At 40.2% G+C, this 19,254-nt stretch overlaps 1 protein-coding gene across 4 annotated transcripts in view; it reads right to left on the reverse strand.

Moving 5' to 3' along the window:
• The window catches only part of LOC137621530 (TOM1-like protein 2), an 89,642-nt gene that overhangs the window by 40,766 nt on the left and 29,622 nt on the right, over window positions 1–19,254 (reverse strand). For all 4 annotated transcript variants that reach the window (XM_068351890.1, XM_068351893.1, XM_068351891.1 and 1 more), the window contains exons 4-8: window positions 18,095–18,201; window positions 17,771–17,854; window positions 15,475–15,711; window positions 15,238–15,362; window positions 3,749–3,936 (exon numbers count right to left, since the gene is read on the reverse strand). In XM_068351890.1, the coding sequence (XP_068207991.1) occupies window positions 3,749–3,936; window positions 15,238–15,362; window positions 15,475–15,711; window positions 17,771–17,854; window positions 18,095–18,201 (741 nt within the window). The remainder of the gene's footprint in view (window positions 1–3,748; window positions 3,937–15,237; window positions 15,363–15,474; window positions 15,712–17,770; window positions 17,855–18,094; window positions 18,202–19,254) is intronic.

Consider the following 19,254-nt stretch of genomic DNA (forward strand, 5'->3'; position numbering starts at 1 on the left):
CAGTTAAAACACTGAGTCTTGAACTGATAATCCATTCCAGTGATGAAGCAGCAGAGGAATTTCCGAGAGAAATAATAAACGGGTACTCTAAGTGCTCATTCTTCAGATCTACTGAAAGCCTGAAATCTTCTCCTCTGATGGAACTCGTACTGTTCCCTCCTGAACCTGACTACAGTACATACTGGTTCAGTGGAGACTAGTTAATGACCAGTCTCCACTTGACTTCTCCACCAGTTAAGAGTCTAATGGAAAATTCCAGATATGTCTCTGACATCTCAGAATGTAATCCTCTCTTATATCTCCTTTTGCCTCTGCAACAATACTAAACCTTTCGGTGATATTGGAGGACAGTTACAATCGCTAAAGATCTCAAAGACAGGAGCAGGCCCACAGTCCAAAATAAGTAGTAAGTACCTGTCCCAACAGGACACTCGCTACCTATGGTTCGGTCCTGTTCTTTGCTAGGTTGCCCAATGGTATGCCAGGACTCCCCAGACTTGCAGCAGTTGTAGAGGGGGGAAATTCCCTTACTGAATTGGTCAGGCTGGAGGCCTTTAAAGGGCTGTATAGGATCCTTTTGTTTGGAAGACATTCAAAATAGTCCCTTCTGAGTGGAATTTTAAGGTGGTCCTAACAGGGGTCAACAGATGGTTAAGGCAAACTTCTTCCCCACTCATCTGGCATGAATGGCTGTACCTGAATGTGTGTCTGCATATGCCCTCAAAGAGCCAGAGCCATTGAAAAGCAATAGCCCTTGAAGTAGATCAGGGAGTTCTGCAGAGCACATCTCTGCCACTTGTTGACGACTCCTCGACAAGAGTAATATGGCTGCGTCCACATGAAGTTTTCATGTAAAACCTTGCTATCCTAATGTGCATGGTGGGAGATCTTGGACTGACAGGAAGAAATATTTCTCAGATCAAAAGAGGAGTGATATCAAGAGCCCTATTCTAGCAACTACAACTGGTCTTCCTGGACTTTTCCTTGTCCGTCTTGGAAGATGGGGTCAGACTCTGAAGAGGAAGAGCTGGAAGAGAAAGATGAGTGACACTCACTTCTACCTCTTGCCAACGTTTGAATAAGGTTCTGCAATCAGAGAAGTCATCTGAACAACCTTCGATGACAAAGCTTACGAAAGGGGTTGCACCAACAGGAACCAAAACACTGCGACACTGTCGCAGGAAAAATGTGTGACCTTTGAGCTAATGGACCTGTACCAGGGCGATCATACTCGCAGGTTTACTGTCCGAGCCTTTTTATGCTCTTTCAGCTCTCGCACTTCCCCTTCCACAGTAGCAGAAGCCTTCTTAACTCCCTTTTGGCTTAGGCTGCAATGTGCGGATCACCACAAGGATCACTAGCATTGGGGACAAAGTAGCCTTAGCTACCTACTCCCTCAAAATGACATTGAAGCCTACCTGCAAGACATAAAGAAGGCCAAGCTTTCCTTAGGTCACTCATTGTCAGTGATCTGAAAGGAATAGGTTCCAGAACGTGTTGTAGTGCAGCGATCACCTCACACACTACTAACCCGGGAAAAGCTCTCCAATATAGATCCAAGTTATCCCTGCTCCTAAAGCACACTCCCACAGACCAAGTGAGGGGCATATATCCAAAAGCTTAAAGGAAGGGCAAACTCAATGAGGGGAGTAAAGTATTGTCATGGGCATTGCCAAGAATGATGCTGGAGAAGACTTGGCATTACTGCCCTACAAAGAATATGACTGCCTTTAACGGGAAGCCTTGTTCTACACAAAGAATATGAAGATAATTGCAAACAACCATGCCATAGTGTGCAGAGTAAGATCTATCGCTGGTTTACCCCCCAAAAACTTATGTCATGTCATCCTTCACTCGAATGCCTGCTTTTTTTAATAATCATCACAAAGCCAATATCAACTAGAAAGTATGAAAATATTATCAAACAGCCTTGGGTAGGACACAAAAAAAACAACCATATTAGTTGCGGTTGAAGACAAATGATGAGCCTTTGCCAAGAGAGAGGCTGAGGCTACTCACCCAAGCTCACCACCTGTTATCTACCTTGTTAAAGATTACAATGGCTATTCCTTTGTTAAAGACATTCCAATCTTAAAGGACGAAAGGTCTGTATATGTATATGAATAAATGAAGGGGCAAGACAGTAAATTGAGGACAATGGTGATAGACAAAGACCTAATCCTGACAGGAAAACACGATGGAAGAGAATTGAAGAACTTTTTCTATGTTGGACTCCTTATTTTGGGGTTACTTCAAAGTCCTACTATCATTTTGTATTTTGGAAATTTCCTTGGCATTTTTATTTTTTCATATGTATCATTTTATCAATGTATACAAGTACCTTTCAAAGGTGACTATTTTTTTGTCTCTTTGAAAAGTGAATGTACAGATTATAAGCTACAAAGCTATAAGATCCCTATATTTTAATGTTTGAATGACAAAACTCCATCCATATAAAAACGTAATAGAAATGTTTCTCTGGAAATTTCATGTTTAGAAAAATTGGGTTTCAAAGTTCTCTCTGTGGAGATAGATAGAATAGATTTTAGTATGCAAAAGTATGCGCTTTTATCAGTAATTTTTCTTGCCACTGAGGGTTATTTACTAAACAGTGGCAAGTCCTTTTCCTCAAATCCAGAAATATATATGTTACATTTACCAAATGAGCACAAAAGAGCAAGACATGGCTAATATGATATATACCATCCTCGTCCACTTATTTTTCAAGGAAAATTGTACTTTTCACATATTCATTATCTCTGATACTCTATGCATCTTTTGGCATAATCATAACAGAGATTGTAAATATATTAATGAGCAGATAAAGAAATACTGTACAATTAATATAACTAGAGAGATCTGTAGCAAACATTTATTTATATTACCAAAGAGAATATATGAAAACTGATATCTATTCCAAAGTTAATTATAGAAAACAGTGGTGATACTGTATATAGGACACTAAAATATTTTTCCCTGGAATTCTTGAAGAAAAAGTAAATAAATAGGTACCCAGGTCAGAAAAGGGTTGCATACGGGACAGGAAACAATTGAGCAAATATATAAAAAGGAGTTTTTAAACATGAAACAAATTGTTTTTTTTATTTAAAAAAACTATTTGAAACATGAAATAAGGATGTTCACGCATTTCCAAAATTCCATGAGTCACACCCTACTTACAGGAGCAGACGTAAAGATATTTATGATGATGATGTATGAGGTAATAGTTTGATTAAGTCCTACGAGGAAATAGTGGTCTTGGTAAACTACAGTATTTTATGCTAAAATAAAATGGATAGTGGAAAGAACTTTGTCACTCCCCACAGTGCTTTTCACAAAGTATATTGTAGGTGATATACTGTACCCACAATGACTACACAACTCCATGGCAATGAATTGAAACATTTGGCGAGTGGGTGTGTATAAGGGTAATAGAAATTTCATCTTTATTAGATTTTTCAGAACTCCACAACAAAGACAAGGTGAATTATAATACTGTATTGAAATACTTAAATAGGGTAAGGGGTCATTTGGCATAGAATTATAATGTCTTTTGATTTAAATGATAGCAACAGTGCCGAAGGTTCTTATTGCTTCAGTATTTAGAAAGTATGGAAGACTAAGGCATTATTGATTAAAATAAACAGTTCTTATTAAACACTCATTAAAACCTAAAACATTAAAATTTTATCATCCCAGACAAGATACCATATAAATAACAATTGTACAAAATGCATATTAAACTTACACAGATTTGCTAATTGAGCTGATGGAGATTCATCTTGGAAGTCTATCAAGGAAACTTCTTGCGTTGCCTGCCTCTGAGGTGGTGGTGGCTGAACCTGTGGCTGCGCTTGTGACTGGGGAGAGTTTTCCTGCTGTGGAGATTTGACTGGACTACCAAGCCCTCTCACTTTGCCCATATGACGATCGTACCTAAAACATTTGAAGGCCTTAAATTATCATATGCTATACAAAGTATGTAAAGATATATCAGTTACTAAATCTTTCCTAAAATGTTATTTTCATTAGTAAAATAAATTTTTGAATATACTTACCCGATGATCATGTAGCTGTCAACTCTGTTGCCCGACAGAAATCTATGGTCGGGATACGCCAGCGATCGCTATACAGGTGGGGGTGTACTGTACACAACAGCGCCATCTGTGAGTAGGTACTCAAGTACTTCTTGTCAACAAGAACTCAATTTTCTCCTCGGTCCACTGGTTCTCTATGGGGAGGAAGGGCGGGTCCTTAAATTCATGATCATCGGGTAAGTATATTCAAAAATTTATTTTACTAATGAAAATAACATTTTTCAATATTAACTTACCCGATGATCATGTAGCTGATTCACACCCAGGGTGGTGGGTGGAGACCAGCATACATGTTAACAAAGAAGCTAAGTATCCCGTATCTTATTTTAGCCGTTATTCAAAAATAACAAACATAAAATAAATAAGTACCTGGTAAGGAAGTCGACTTGAACCATTACTCTGCTTTTTTTAAGTACGTCTTCCTTACTGAGCCTAGCGATCCTCTTAGGATGCTGAGCGACTCCTAGGTGCTGAAGTATGAAGGGCTGCAACCCATACTAAAGGACCTCATCACAACCTCTAATCCAGGCGCTTCTCAAGAAAGAATTTGATCACCCGCCAAATCAACCAGGATGCGGAAGGCTTCTTAGCCTTCCGGACAACCCAGAAATATTTCAAGAGAAAGATTAAAAAGGTTCTGGAATTAGGGAATTGTAGTGGTGGAGCCCCCCCCCCACTACTGCACTCGTTGCTACGAATGGTCCCAGAGTGTAGCAGTTCTCGTAAAGAGACTGGACATTCTTAAGATAAAAGACGCGAACACTGATTAGCTTTTCCAAAAGGTTGCGTCGAAAATATTTTGCAGAGATCTATTTTATTAAAAGGTCACGGAAGTTGTGACAGCTCTAACTTCGTGTGTCCTTACCTTCAGCCAAGCTTGGTCTTCCTCATTCAGAAGGGAATGAGCTTCTCGTATTAACAGTCTGAAAATAATAGGATAAAGAATTCTCTGACATAGGCAAAGATGAATTCTTAACTGAACACCATAAAGCTTCAGACGGGCCCCGTAAAGGTTTTTAAAATAGAACTTAAGAGCTCTTACAGGACATAATACTCTTTCTAGTTCATTTCCAACCATACGATAAGTTTGGAATAACGAACGATATTGGTCAAGGCCGAGAAGGCAGCTCGTGTTTGGCTAAAAAACCAAGATGTAGAACATGTAGCCGTTTCGGATGAAAATCCGATGTTCTTGCTGAAGGCATGAATCTCACTGACTCTTTTAGCTGTGGTTAAGCATACCAGGAAAAGAGTCTTAAAGGTGAGATCTTTCAGGGAGGCTGAAAGAAGTGGTTCGAACCTGTCTAACATAAGGAATCTTAGAACCACGTCTAAATTCCAACCAGGTGTAACCAAATGATGCTCCTTCGTGGTCTCAAAAGACTTAAGGAGGTCCTGTAGATCTTTATTGTTGGAAAGATCTAAGCCTCTGTGACGGAAGACTGATACCAACATGCTTCTGTAACCCTTGAAAGTGGGAGCTGAAAGAGATCGCTCTTTCCTCAGATATAAGAGGAAGTCAGCTATATGAGTTACAGAGGTACTGGTCGAGGATACGGATACTGACTTGCACCAGTTTAGGAAGATTTCCCACTTCGATTGGTAGACTCTAAGGGTGGATGTTCACATTGCTCTAACAATCGCTCTGGTTGCCTCCTTCGAAAAACCTCTAGTTTTCGAGAGTCTTTCGATACTCTGAAGGCAGTGAGACGAAGAGCGTGGAGGCCTTGGAGTACCTTCTTACGCGTGGTAGCAGGTCCACCCTTAGGGGAAGAGTTCTGGGAACGTCTACTAGCCATCGAAGTACCTCGGTAAGTTATTCTCTCGCGGGCCAGAGGGAAGCAACTAGTGTCAACTTTGTCCCATCGTGAGAGGCGAACTTCTGCAGTACCTTGTTGACAATCTAGAACGGAGGGAATGCATCTAGATCTAGATGAGACTAATCTAGTAGAAAGGCATCTAAAAGAACCACTGCTGGGTCCGGGATAGGTGAGCAAAGTATTGAGAGCCTCTTGGACATCGAGGTTGCGAAGAGATCTATGGTTGGCTGGCCCCAGGTGACCCAAAGTCTCTTGCATACATCTCTGTGGAGGGTCCAATATGTTGGAATTATTGTCCCTTCCTACTGAGACAAACTGCTAAGACATTCAAGTTGCCTTGGAAGAAATTTGTAACTAGTGAAAAGTCTAGACCTGTTGAACAGGAGAGGAGGTCACTAGCGAACTCGCACCATGTCAGAGAGTAGGTCCCTCCTTGCTAGGAGATGAACATCAAAGCAGGGAGTTGTCCGTGTTGACCTCCATTACTTTGTCTTGAAGGAGAGACCTGAAGCTTTTCCAGGTCAGACGTACTGCCAGAAGCTTCTTGCAGTTAAAATGCATTGTCCTTTGACTCGAGTTCCATAATCCCGAGCATTCCCTACCGCCTAATGTCGCACCCCAGCCTACGTCCGATGCGTCTGAGAAGAGAACGTGGTTGGGGGTCTGAACAGTCAGGGGAAGACCCTATAAAAGGTTGATAAAGTCCTTTCCTCAGGTTAGACCAGACTTATCTTCCGGAAACCGGGATCGAGACCGCTTCTAGCGTCTCATCCTTTTCCAGTGAAGAGCTAGATGAAACGGAAGAGGACGGAGGTGAAGTCTTCCAAGTGACACCAATTGAACCACGGATGACAGTGTCCTAACCAGACTCATCCACAGCCTGACAGGGCCGTATTCCTTCTTCAGCATCTTCTGGATGGATAGCAGGGCTGGGGATTGATCTTCTTGTTCAGCCATGTCCTCATCAGAGGGTTCCTCATCCGAAACTGATGAGGAAACGGCAACGGAGTGGGCAACGTCTGACTCGCTGAATCCGGTCGCACTGGTGGATGCGTGACGGAGCCGGACACAAGATCATGGTACTGCTGCACAGTCTGTGAACTGTCAACCATGGGGATGCGAGGAAGTACAGCGACAACCTGAAACTGTCTAGACTGTCTGGGTAGTACAGACAACCCCTTATCGGGTTGCTGAGGTTGCCGCACTGCGTCACAACAAGTCACCCTGCTGGTTGTTGAACGTCTTCCCAGTGAAACACTGAACGTCCACAACCACCTCCGAGAGTAGCTTAACGTCAACGTGCGACTGGCAACCCACACTGGGTCGCACCGGTGGAGGAACCATCTCAACTGGCGGACGTGAGTAGGATACCTCAGCGTCAACAGGGCGTACAACCAACCGGTAGGAAGGTCGTTGGCAAGAAGGTTCTTCTCCGTAAAAAATCCTCTATCAAGGACTAAGCTTGGACTGCATGTCTTGCAACAAAGCCCAAGGTCTATGGGAGCAGGTGTGGCAACAGACGGGGTTAGCGACTGAAGCGGAACCATTTACCCTCCCTGGAAGCATGTTATGCTTAAATTAAAGTCCATAGGAGGCTAAGCAGCTTAAGGCTCCTCTCCAAATGACAGAGTCCTCAAGGGAATATCAGAAGGAGGGAGAACAGCACTTTCTCATCTACAGGAACCATATCCGAGAAAAGCTAGGTTCTCTCAGTGAGGGTTTCACTGGTGCAAAAGCAGCAGACCAGAAGGCAACGTTATGAAACTGCTTGACAGTCTGTGAACTGTCAAAAACTGAACTGTCAACCACAACAGGAGCGTGAGGACATACAGCACTGGTGTATAAGTAGCAGACCAGAAGGCAACGTCATGTAACTGTTTGACAGTCTGTGAGATGGCAACAACCAAAGTTGTGTGGGGAAGCCTCAACTCCTGACTGACTAGTTTGCTGCGGGCGAGTGGCGGTAACCACAGTGTGTTGCGGAGGCTGACACACCGTGTCAAAACACGGCAGCTTGTGGTAGCTCACGCACGGCAACGGAGTGCTCCGTGTGTGGGAGTCATCATACATCTGGCAGGGTTGACTGTGCATGGGTGGAGGAGCTCTCACAACAAGAGTGTGAGAGCAGGAAGCCATGCCGAGTGCACAACCGTGGGAGGTGTAGGCCCACGGGTGCATCGTCAACCTTCTCCGCAGTCGGAGTGTGGGAGCTGGCAACAACAAAAGCAGAGTGCTGGAGCGTGGGAGGGGCTGCGGTGGGTTGCGGAGCATGCTGTATGGTATGCGGAGCATGCTGCATGGGTTGCGGAGAAAGCCGCATAGTGCTGGAACCCGGCAGCTCTACAGCACCTTCCCACTGCTGATGCGGAAGCTCACGCATGTCAACGGATGGAGCAGCAAGAACATGCGTCTGGCAGGGTGGACTGCGCATCGGTGGTGGAGCTCTCACAGGTGGAGTGTGGGAGCAGGCAGCCGCAGTATCTGCTGAGCGCACAACCTCGGCGGGTTGTAGGTTAACAGGTGCAGTGTTAACCTTCTCAGCATGATACTCCTGCATGAATGCCGCAAGCTGAGACTGCATAGTCTGCAGCATGGACCACTAGGGTCAATGAAAGACAACAACAAACGGAGCTACTGTCCGTTGTGACTGAGGGTCTAAAACAGTTGGTGCGGCAACAGACGGAGTTACTGCCTGTTGCGGTACCACCTTGCCTCTCTTGGGAGGTGTGCAGTCGTCGGATGACTGGAGCGAGTCCGAACTGACCCAGTGGCTACACCTAGGCCGTTGGACTTGCGCGGAAGGGACCGACTTGCACTTAAAAGCTGCAAGATTTGGTCCATGGTTTCTGCGAGAAACCTCTTCCGCAGACGAGGAATAAATGGGCTCTCTCGTCTTTGTGTGGGTGGGGTGATCACGTCGGCAACGTGTGTAGATACACCCGAAACCACGGAGGGAAAAGTCTGTTCGTATATCAAGCCTGTGGAACCCATAAGTCCTTCGACATTACTTCTCCCCTGGGCTTGGGAGCTTGTAAGAGGTATCGGACAAGGTGAACAACTGGCACGAACAAACGAACCCTCGAACGCAACACTGTAACACTTTGCGCATATCACTTTATCACTTTTGATTTTCTGTTTGCACTTATTTCACTGAACTCGAAACTTTAAGTGATTTGTACCCGAAACAGGCAATCCTATCCTTCATTAAAAGGTAGTAATTGCGAAAACAGTTTTACAATGTAACAGAAAAACATAATGAAAGATAAAGAATTCAGTGGCTGGAAAAGAGACTAAACACTAGATCAAATAAACTACGTTTAAAATCTCTCACCGCATAAAGCCTGGGAACAAGAATAAAACTCTAGAAACGTTTTACCTTCTTCCCCTATAGCGACTAGGGAGAAGAGTAAAAAACGAGAACAACGTTACCCGCTTGAACGAAAAGTTTATCCTCCTCTCTCTCCCTCCGTCTCCATCTCTCTCTCTCTCTCTCTTGACTTAGAACCTGAGAGAAGAGCCCAATTATATATCGTTAAAACATATTATTTGTTAAAGGAAAAAAACTGAAAGGTTTCCCAAATAAAAAGTTCCTTTATTAGAATTAAAACCATTTAAGCTAAGAAAGAATGAACAAAACGCTAGAATCGGTTTACTCTTACTGCAACGTGAAACCGTGAAATACTCTCTCTCTATCGTAACGATAGAGCGCAAGTTGAACGTTCTGAACGTCAACAACTGCGGAGACTAAACTAAACGTTAGTTCATCTTTGAAAACAGTACGAGACTATCAAAGAAATTCTTTCAAAAACATTAAAATTAAAAAAGCATAAATTCTTAACAGGAAATACGATATGACGGGCTCAATGTTAATTAACTTCGGTTCCAAGTAAGGACCGCCTACTATTAGGAAAGGTCGCATATAAACAAACATAAAAATTAATTTTTATAAGTTTATAATAAATGGAAAGTTAATCGAAGAGGCCTATAAATGGTGGAGAGATATAAAATAAATCTATAACTTTGTAAAGCAAAATTACCAAAAACCTAAACACACTTCCGTCTAAGGGAAGGGTCGGTCATTAAAAGTGAAAGAGAGTCTATACTCTCTTCGACACCAACACTTCCGTCTAAGGGAAGGGTCGGCCATTTAAAAGTGAAAGAGAGTCCATACTCTCTTCGTCACCATAATTAAATCTATCCAAAACGAGTTCAAGTTTTGAAATGAAGATAAAACCCCTGCATAGCGAAAGCTCAAAACTGGAATAGTGTACTTCACCAAAAAGTTGTGAAAACAAATCCAGTTAGGGACGGCGTATTAGTAGGTCTTGCCGGTGGCACGACAGAGGAAAAATTGAGTTCTTGTTGACAAGAAGTACTTGAGTACCTACTCACAGATGGCGCTGTTGTGTACACCCCCACCTGTATAGCGATCGCTGGCGTATCCCGACCGTAGATTTCTGTCGGGCAACAGAGTTGACAGCTACATGATCATCGGGTAAGATTAATATTGAAAAAGAAAAAACACCAGGCAGCATAAAGTCATTATGGGATTATCTGTAAAAAGCTTTTAACTACAGAAGGTTTAACTTCTGTACCTATGAATCCAAAGTTAAATTGACCTCTCATATAATGGGAAAAAAAAAAAAAAAGAGAGCATTGTGCTATTATTCCAAAACTTTATTTGTTGGATGTTGACCATGTGCAGATGAGCTACTTTCTTGATTTGAATAGGTTGGTAAAATTGGGGTTCTGTGGTATGAAAGCAAAGCAAAATGAGGAACAGCTTTGTACAAGATATGTGTTTAATGTGAGAGTAGCACAATTATTCAACAGAAAATTATGATTATCAAACTATCCCTAAAACAATATTCTGTAATTGAAACAAAATAAACAGAAGACTCTACCTGAAGAGAACTAAGGTACTGTATATAATTACTAATTATAGAACATTTCTACAAAATACACAAAAATTGAATTTTCCTACAAAAATTATTTCTATACTCTCCTGAGGTTTACACTATTTCCTTTTCGAAGCTTGTTAAATGTTGACAGTGGATACTACTGCTGAAGAGTTATGGCATAATATGACTGGCTAGACAGTATTACATTGGATCCCTCTCTCTGGTCACGGCTTATTTTTCCTTTCCCTTACATACACCGAATAGTCTGGTCTATTTTTTCCACATTCTCCTCTGTTCTCATACACCTGACAACACTTGAGATTATCATACAATTCTTCTTTGCTCAAGAGGTTAATTACTGCATTGTAATTTTTAGTGGCTACTTTCCTCTTGGCAATGGTAGAAAACTCTTTAGCTATGGCAAGTGGCTCTTCTAGGAGAGGGACACTCCAAAATCAAACCATTGTTCTCTAGTCAGGTGTAGTGCCATAGCCTTTGTACCATAGTCTTCCACTGTCTTGGGATAGAGTTCTCTTGCCTGTGGGTACACTCGAGCACACTAGTCTATCTTATTTCTCTTATTGTTATTTTGAAGCTTTTATAATTCATATGTAATAGATTTATTTTAATGTTGTTATTATTCTTAAACTTCTCTTATAGTATATTTCCTTATTTCTTTACCTCGCTGAGCTATTTTTCCTGTTGGAGCCCCTGGGCTTACAGCAGCCTGCTTTTCCAACTAGGGTTGTAGCTTAGCAAGTAATAATAACAATAATAATAATTTACCATAAAATCTAAAATTTCCCACTTTCTTTCACTAATTAGCAATGCCCATCTAGTGGAGTATCATATTTATATGACAGTATATGGCAATAAGAGCACTTGGAAAAGCCAAATAATAACAGTCACTTGAGTTTTAAAATCGAAACATGTTCAACATCCTCTTTACTTGAGTCAGGAGGCAGAGAGGCAGGATATGATCAACACTGATGACGCCAATTTTTTATGGAGTTTGGATAGTGAAGGAAAAAAGCAGTCAAACTAATAATCAAACCTAAATAATCATATCAATTAATCGAGACTCATCTTTGATAAACATAAGCTATCTATAATTCTCTAATAATTAAGATAAAACCCAGCTGTAATATCATATCTATCCAAAACTAACTAGCAGTACAATGGTTGTGTGAATTAAAAAGCATACATATACTATATTCTAAATTTGCCCTGAAACTAGTAGAGGTGTTAGACATCCACTTTCACTCTTAGAATAACACCTTAACCCTTTTACCCCCAAAGGACGTACTGGTACGTTTCACAAAAGCCATCCCTTTACCCCCATGGACGTACCCGTACGTCCTTGCAAAAAAATGCTATAAAAAATTTTTTCATATTTTTTGAGAAAATTCAGGCATTTTCCAAGAGAATGAGACCAACCTGACCTCTCTATGACAAAAATTAAGGCTGTTAGAGCAATTTAAAAAATATATACTGCAAAATGTGCTGGGAGAAAAATAACCCCCTGGAGGTTAAGGTTTGGAAATTTCCAAATAGCCTGGGAGTAAAAGGGTTAAGAGTTGAGTCATGATCGGAGAACTGAGTAGCAGTAGTATGAAGCGCTCCTTTTCAAGAATGGTACTGTGCAAGAACTACGCTCCAAGGAGGTAGTCTAACTTCTGTTTGGGGGGACCAGTAGGCTCGACGCTCTGCATAAGGAAAGAAAGTTTCTTAGAGGAAACATCCACCATATTCAAATGAAAGACGAGGCTAAAAGCCTAGCGGTATTCTGTTATAGTCGAGACCGAACAGGGTCTTTTCCCGCGAGGTACAACAAGCTTCGCTGTCCCAGGGAGAGAAATATTAAGTGGTGCCAGGCTTCTTTCCACACCTCAAACTTAGCAGGTAGACCACTTCTCCTGATAGGAGCCAAACGACAACCTTCAGTATAGGGGTAGCCAGCCATCCATTTTGTTATTGCTTATAAAAAGCCTCTCGGAGAGATGTTGAACACCCTCCAGGTGAGAAGTCGTAGGGACACAACTGACAATGGTGAATCTCTGAGTGAGGTTGTAAGAAAGGTTTGGCAAAGGAGAGAACAGCTCTCTCAATACCTCTGCAGGCAGAAATAGAGAGACTGGGTGCTATTCTGCCTGCTGCCACTGCGGAGCTATCAGGGTTATTGACCGATCTGTTGATGCCCTTCTTACTTTAGGTCATGAGTCCTCCAAGACAAACATCTTGTCCTCAACACCAACCAGGGTCAAAACTTAAGAGGCTAATTGTAGGAGAGAAAGGTTCCTTGAGGACCATTATCTGAGTTCACCTGCTCATAATGACTGGTAGGAAGTTTTCCTTGCCCAAGCTGAATAGGGTTGTAGAGGGGAATTGAGTTGTCTCACGCCCAACTCCATCTTCTAATGGCTAGATGAAAAGTAGTCATGCATAGAATATCCTTGTCTGGGTATTCTACCACCATAGTTCTTTGATAAAAACACTATGTTGTGACAAGAAGAGAGTTATTGGAAGAGATTAAAAGCATGCAACACTATACTTAAATCCAGGAAAAATTGTGTGGCATGGCTGATTGTTGTTGGAACATAGCTTAAAGGCCATAAGTCATGACAGGTGAGCGGCCCCCCCGCCCCCTTCCCCTTTCCTTTCTTTTGATCTTTTGATGTATCGCCAAAGAGCATTGAATGTGGGGAAGGAGAGAGAAGGTTTGCTCCACTGAGGAGGTTGGTAATTTACCTGCAAATTCGGGACTCTCTTTTGCTTTTATCTTGGAAGATTCGTTAGTCCGCAGAATCCTGCTAACATAAAAAGGTTTTCAAATGTCACTGGAGGGAACTAAAGCTATGACTTTCGCCAGGGGCCAGAAAAACTCGGAAGTTCAGGTACCAATGCAAGAGCGGCCATCAGTGCACCCGTAAGAAGTCTCGCTTGAGGAAGGGACATACTGTATCCCTGAGACTTTATTTCCTAATTAGAAGGAGCAACTTTGTCTCTTTTAGAGGTTATTTGCCTTTCTAAATATGCCACTTCTCATGGAGGTTGCCAGGATGAATTCTAGCGGACTTATCGCAAACGAGGCAAAACCCAAAAGGTTGACTCGGTGTCGGAGAAACCTCCACTGTGTCTGCTAGAATCAACCACTTGTATATGGGATGAGGAGGGCGGATGCATTGGCATTGACCCCAGTTGCAACTAGAATGAACATTCTTGTGAATACTTGAGGGGTTGAGTGTATACAGGAGTCTCCCACCCAGTACTGGCAACTGGCAAATCATTTCTCAAAGGATGACTGTGGGTATATCATTGGCAGATAACTTCCAGTGAGAACCAGTAATCGAAACCACTGATGTCAAGTCAACGGAAGCATAGAAAAAAAGAAGCGGGACTTGTCACCTCGAGTGGAGGATTAGGGCCGTGCAAGTATCAGACTCTATGGTCTCTCATTTATCCCCTGCTTCCGTGGCATTCTCCCCCAGCAAGATGGGCGAGAGGAATACCTTTCCCAGAGGGAGCAATCCCAACTTCCACTTGCCCTTAGTGCAGATAGTCCCACTGACTTAACTCCTTAGTGTGCAATCCTAGCATGGTATAGCTCGTATCATGACTCGAGGAATTGGGAGATAGGTTGTAAACGCAACCCTTTTAGGTGAAAACTAGAGTTCTCTTCTGACTCCATTGGAAACTGGGACAGGCGACTGAGTACTCCCCAAAACTCCGCAGTGTTTTCAGGCTACCTGGTTAGTCAACTACTGTACTCAGCAGGGCAGCTAGCACTGCCCGAGGATTGTGTCTGTTGAAAACCTTGAAAGGTCGCATGGTTCAACAGAGGAACAAGGATCATTTGACTCTTAACCAAAAAGCCAACTCCCATCTGAGTAGCCGAGGGCGCCGAGAGGTTGCTTAACAGCTAAAATTTCAAGTTGATCGCCAAAGAAAATAAGTGATGTCATATCACCGGTGTGTGTGTGAGCGGGGTGGCTGGTCTACCCCTGTTAATCAGTGGTGGGTTGTTATACCTTGCTAAAAAGCTTTAGGGCTAGTTTCAGCTTTGCCGAAGAAATATATCCATAGTAGAGAGAGAAATGGTTTGTATTAGGTGTTGGAACAACTAAACATTTAACTCAATTCTTAAGTATAAAATATTGACATGAATTACAACCATCAAGTCTACCTCAGATATGTAAGAATGGCTAAAAGATAAAGAAGAATTCCATTATTACTGTAAATCAGATTTGGTATTAAACTGGAACTACAGTACATGATAGGCTTTGGGTGAAATTTATTATCAATGAAGCTCTCATTAGTTGCAATATCATATCCAGAATTCAGATAAGGGCTTTGTTTACAGAAGTTGCTACAAAATTAACAAAATTCTTTTTACATAATAAACAACCATCCAACACTTACCTAACGAAAATGTTGTTGAGATTGTCATTGATTCGCAAAATGTCAGCAGTAAGTAAGTCGTCATTTACTCTCCCAACTAATTCAACTATGCGGTCCTGCATTACCCCACAAGTTGCATGTAGTTCCTGCAAAAAACGATAAATCCAAGTTACAGTCTATCACATTAAAATCAATATTTTTACAAAATAAAAATTTTGCAAATTTCTAACATGAATGCATCTTAGTACAATACTCAACCTGAAGCAACTGAAGATCATCAGGATGTTCCTTTCCTGGACTTAATTCAGACAGCATATCCGCCAACACCTTCGCATTTGATTCTACTACATCAAGTTCACTGTGTAGCTTTGCTCGTTGTTCAGCTGTTAATGCAACAGGAGCAACTGGTGCGGGAGCAGTTTGGTGAGAAGCCTGACGTCGGGGTGAGGTAGGTCCACACGGGCGAGGAGGTCGTGGTTCTGGAGTGGTCACTGTCTATGAATAAAATTCAAAATTAATTGTCACGGATTAATGTCGTCCTCAAAATTTTCAATCATCACCTAAACAAGATAGACAAAATGGTATTACAAGTTACTTTATTTTGTAGTAAAGTATAATTAGATTAGGAGTTCAAAAGTTTGTAATTGTAAAAGAAAATTTAAGGCAACATAGACCAGCACTACAGTACTGCTCACAAAACATACCCTAAACTAAAATGTATGTACAATATTGTTAATACGACTTCACATAAACAATAACATTGAAAGAATAAACACTGAATGCTTGACATCAAGTTATGGGTTTCATACAGGTACCATGAACACCATGAAATAATATATGAAAAGAGTAAGCAAATAGAGAAAAAAAAATCTTCCAGGAACAGAGATAGCAAATGCAAAATATTAAACAAATAGTAGAAAATTATGTGCCGAGGCAATGAAAGTGTCAAACTAAGGCCTGTGAAGGATAACTAAAAAATAAAAAAGGAACTTCGAGGCATATTTGATACTAACCTACTATCACCAGGGGTCTCAGGGAATTAGTCTAAAACAATTTGTTTAAAACGTAATACATGTAAAATAATTTGCCTAAAACGGCTTGGCTAAAGTGCAATTCATCTACAAGCAAATTGTCCAAAATACAGTTTATTTAAAATTTGTTTGTATCAGCCGTATATACACTACATAAACATGGTGCCGCCAGAGTTTCTTCCCAGTATGATATTTACAGACAAAACTTGTTAATGGTGGAAAGGAATAATTATGTACTCTTTACTATGCTACCGGGTATAAAACTGATTGGAATGCATTTATTGTTGATGTAGCCTGATGACGTATTTTTGACACAATTTCTTTTGCTGAAACTTCAGCCGCATATATTATATGGTTGTGATCAGTAGAATACAGTATTTAACAATTTGATTATCTGAAGTAATTATATGAGCATGGCATTTTATCATAGGATATTTATTGCATGTCTAATAAACACGTTTTCTACTTTCACCATTCTCATAAAACATACGACCTTCATAAACTAACTTCTTTCAAACCTTTTCTGATTCCACAAATTCAAGAGGCATTGTGGCCCTGGTATAAGCACTTTGAATGTATCTAGAATAGCAGAAGTGTTTTTAAGTAGCTTGAATAGTTCCAGAATAAGGGAAGTGTTTTTCAAGTAAGGTGAAGCAAATAATTGTATTTTAGAATGCAAAAAAAAAAAAATTATAAAAATCAACAATTATAATAAACGACCATTACAACAGCCAACATTCTAACAAGACTTGATCTTAAAATTCTTCAATAGGAACATCTTTAATGTCTTCAGTAGCATCCTCAAATGTGCTGTGGTATTCGTAATTTACACCCATAAAAGTATTTAAGTTCTTTCAGTAAATTATATATCTTTTTTGCATTAAGAATTTAATAATCTAAATGTATATATAAATAACAGAGACTTACCAATTTTTATCATTGGTTGTATATATTCAAATTCATCAAGTCATACAGTAAATAGTAAACAAAGTTTTATTCCTAAAAGTACAGGACAACTAGTTCTGTTCCATATATTATATAGCAAACAACTATTTATACTCAATAGCATAGGTAAAGCGAACGTAACTATTCCCTTCCACTGTTAACAAGTTTTCTCAGTATATAACACACTGAGAAGAAATTTTGGAGCCATCATGTTTATATATATGGGACTAATACAGATAAATTTTAGACAAATTATATTCTAGACAATTTGCTTGTAGATAAATTGTACTTTAGACAAATTGTTCTAGACAAAATGTTTTGAACAAATTCACTGGATACCATCACCAGATATGACAAAGAAATTTTACTACTAAAGGGCATGAGATTTTGTACAAATGAAGAAAAATTAACATCCCCACAGTGAGCAGGCATGTTTGCGTACTGTACAACAAATAATCATTCTCAACAGAATCACACTGTACATCCAGACATTCATTATGTTAACCCAAACTGAGACCACATGGGGACACAACCTAAATAATATATCATAGAATTGACATTTATACGATTACTCTTACCCGTTGTGGTGTAATAATAGGAGCCATGGTGTCAAGATTGGTCATTGGGAATTCAACTCCTTTGTGTTTTAAATCTGCATAAACCTGAAATAGTTGATAAAATATTCACATTATACAAATACTGTACATAACATTTGATGTACATTCTGTACATCCATTGACATTCAAATTGAAAACAATTGCAGTACATCCATTGTTATTAAAATTGAAATCAATTGCAGTACATTCTGAGAGAGAGAGAGAGAGAGAGAGAGAGAGAGAGAGAGAGAGAGAGAGAGAGAGAGAGAGAGAGAGAGAGAGAGAGAGAGAGAGAGATATATATACCTGACTAACTCCAGAAAGCTCTGGTTGGTGACGGAATGCATCGGCCCACGCTTGGATGAGAGATAAGACTTTCTCTTGGACTGCAGCTGGGGGCTCGTTCTTGGGACCTAAATACAACAATAAATATGTATAATGACAACCAAATTACAACAGTATCTCACACTTAAATCCAACAACTGGGTTACATTTCTAGACTCTCACAATGCAGACCTGAAGGAGAAATAACCAATGATTTTCAAACATTCGAGACCAAGGAAAACAGGTGATAAATTAAACTGAAAACTATACAGGTGTAGAACATAACGATACTGCTAAGTTCTGTGAAAACATTGACAACAGATCAAATTGTAAAAGGTAATCACTTTATATCAAAGTAAACTATACAACTTCATTAACCTTCATGGAAGTTATCGTACTCCAGCAATAAACTAGAGTTCAACAATTCTCACCAATTTTCCTTTTATACCCAACTAAAGAACACAAAGTAAAATTTCATTTTTAAGAATAAACTTACTATCATTTACAAAATTATTTTTTAATTTATATTGAGCACTTGTGCATCTCCTTCAAAACATCATCTCCATTAGATAATAACTTCCTGAAATATTAATTATTCCCTAATAACCTTTTTAAAGAATAAAGTATATAACAATGAAATGCGTAGAGCTATATTTGTTTTAACCCATCTTATTCAAATTACCTACCACCCTCCAAATCTTACCAGCTCAGCAAAAAAAAAAAGTATTATGGAAAAACAAAATACTGTAACACAAATGAGCAACCAAAGTACAAATTGCTTTATCAATAGTACTTTCATAGCAATATGATACACCTAAAGTACTTTCTTTTAGATTTAAGTGTTATTCTGGGATAACTCTTTTATACTAAGTGAACAGACATGATTAGCAAGAAGCAAAATATATATTATTCTTAACACAAGTTTTTTCCTGCCAACTAATTAAGCAGTCTATGGCTTAGGAAATACCCAGTCACACCATGATTGCATCAGTAAAGATTAAGAAGCCACACCAACACATAATCAATCTTTCGTATGGTACCAATCAAGCAGTTGTCCATTGTTTTCATCAATATTCTCAACTTCACAATGACCTGTCCAAAATGAGAACAAAATTATACAATGGCAAGCAAAAAAGCAGCAG

Source organism: Palaemon carinicauda, chromosome 28, assembly GCF_036898095.1.
Source record: "Palaemon carinicauda isolate YSFRI2023 chromosome 28, ASM3689809v2, whole genome shotgun sequence".
NCBI lineage: Eukaryota > Metazoa > Arthropoda > Malacostraca > Decapoda > Palaemonidae > Palaemon > Palaemon carinicauda.